Below are 1,489 nucleotides of genomic sequence, written 5' to 3'. Positions count from 1 at the left end.
TTTTCTTTGCAGAACTGTATAGTCATTAGAAGAGTATTTTATATTGGGTTTTTATGTGTGTGTTTTTACCTAGTTGGGCATGGCATTCCGGTAGGAGTTGGCGATATGACCAATATTTTATATCACGGTTTAGTCATTTTAATTAACAATTATTTTAGCTGGTTTATATTTTAAATAACCTTGCTTTAATTAAACAATATAGCAAAAGTGCTTTCCAGAATCATAAAATGTGCTGATATTTGGAATGACAGCATAATTTGTGTGATATTGCTTACATTTAACTTACATTGTCTATTTTTGCCGCGCCCATGAAAATGGTTTTAAGCAAAGCCAAAGCAGGACTTAAATATTTAATTTGATCGATTTTCTCTGTTGATTTGGAACTTGAGTAAATGCACAACACAGTGGAGTTGCACAAACACACCTCACCTTGGATTTAAAAATGACAAAACAAAGTAAAAAAAAAATCTAAAATAACCATACATCACATTCAAACTCAAAAATAACCATACATCAGTTGAATTCTAAATAAATGTTGCAAGTCACAAAGTTTACTGCAGTGGTGTTAGTGAACTAAAGCGTTAAAACTTAAAACAAAAAACTGAAGTTTTAATTAAAACTAAATAAAAAATATTTGCCGAGCACATAACTAAATTACTAAAATCAAAATTTAAATTAATACAGAAAACATACAAATAAATGCTAATTCAAAATATGAATAAATACTATCATAGTAAATAAATAATACTAAAATAACACTGGTTGCATGGCAACTGTAACCAATAAACTCATGTTACACCCCTTAATAACCTGTTTTTCCTCATTTGGACTTGTGACACGTCCTGCGCTGTATTTCTGAGTTCAAACATGTTTCTTCATTGCCCTGTCGAGTAAATGACAAAGCAGTTTTGATGCACAAATATATCGTCTGTGGTATACAGTCATATCGCACAGCCCTACTCTGAGCTGTGTGTTTGTTATGCATCTGGAAGACAGAGTGAAAAACACGGAATGCATGTACGCTCCTGTAAAGCTGTATGTTTGTATTTGTTGCAGGAAGACACCCGGGACCATAGATGTGATTGGCAGACAGACTGCCACCATTAGCAGGGTGGAAGGACGACGTCGCCACAATCTGGAGGGGAATAATATCCAGGTTACAAACGTGACATGCTCTCACTCTCTCCTCAATCTCCACTGTAAAACTAACATGCCGGCATCATGTCTGGGAACTGAATAATTTGACTTTAACACTTGTAGGTGATCTCGGAACATTCCAGCTCTGAGGCTGAACCTGCCAAGATGCCACCTCCTTTCTTTCCCCCAGGACCACTGCCTCCAAACATCCCACCTCCTCCATTCCTCCCTCCTCCAGTCAGTCAGGCTCCACCTCTAATCCCGCCTCCACGTAAGTCTGACAACTGTGGAATTGTATTTTATTTTTTACATTTATTTTATATACAGTGGGGAAAAAAAGTATTTAGTCAGC

General features: G+C 36.3%; 1 protein-coding gene across 1 annotated transcript; it reads left to right on the top strand.

The window, feature by feature from the left end:
- Nucleotides 1-1,000: 1,000 nt before the first annotated feature.
- On the top strand, nucleotides 1,001-1,408 carry LOC107580562 (pre-mRNA 3'-end-processing factor FIP1-like; the record flags this gene model as incomplete). Its single annotated transcript, XM_016266243.1, has 2 exons — nucleotides 1,001-1,156; nucleotides 1,261-1,408. Coding segments are annotated over exons 1-2 (289 nt in total), but the record flags the coding sequence as incomplete, so codon positions are not given.
- Nucleotides 1,409-1,489: the final 81 nt, after the last annotated feature.

The sequence above is a fragment of the Sinocyclocheilus grahami genome, unplaced genomic scaffold (assembly GCF_001515645.1).
Source record: "Sinocyclocheilus grahami isolate Dianchi unplaced genomic scaffold, SAMN03320097.WGS_v1.1 scaffold36184.1, whole genome shotgun sequence".
Classification (NCBI taxonomy): Eukaryota; Metazoa; Chordata; class Actinopteri; order Cypriniformes; family Cyprinidae; genus Sinocyclocheilus; species Sinocyclocheilus grahami.
The sequence above is the reverse complement of the archived record's forward strand: the minus strand, read 5'-3'. Positions and strand labels throughout refer to the sequence as shown.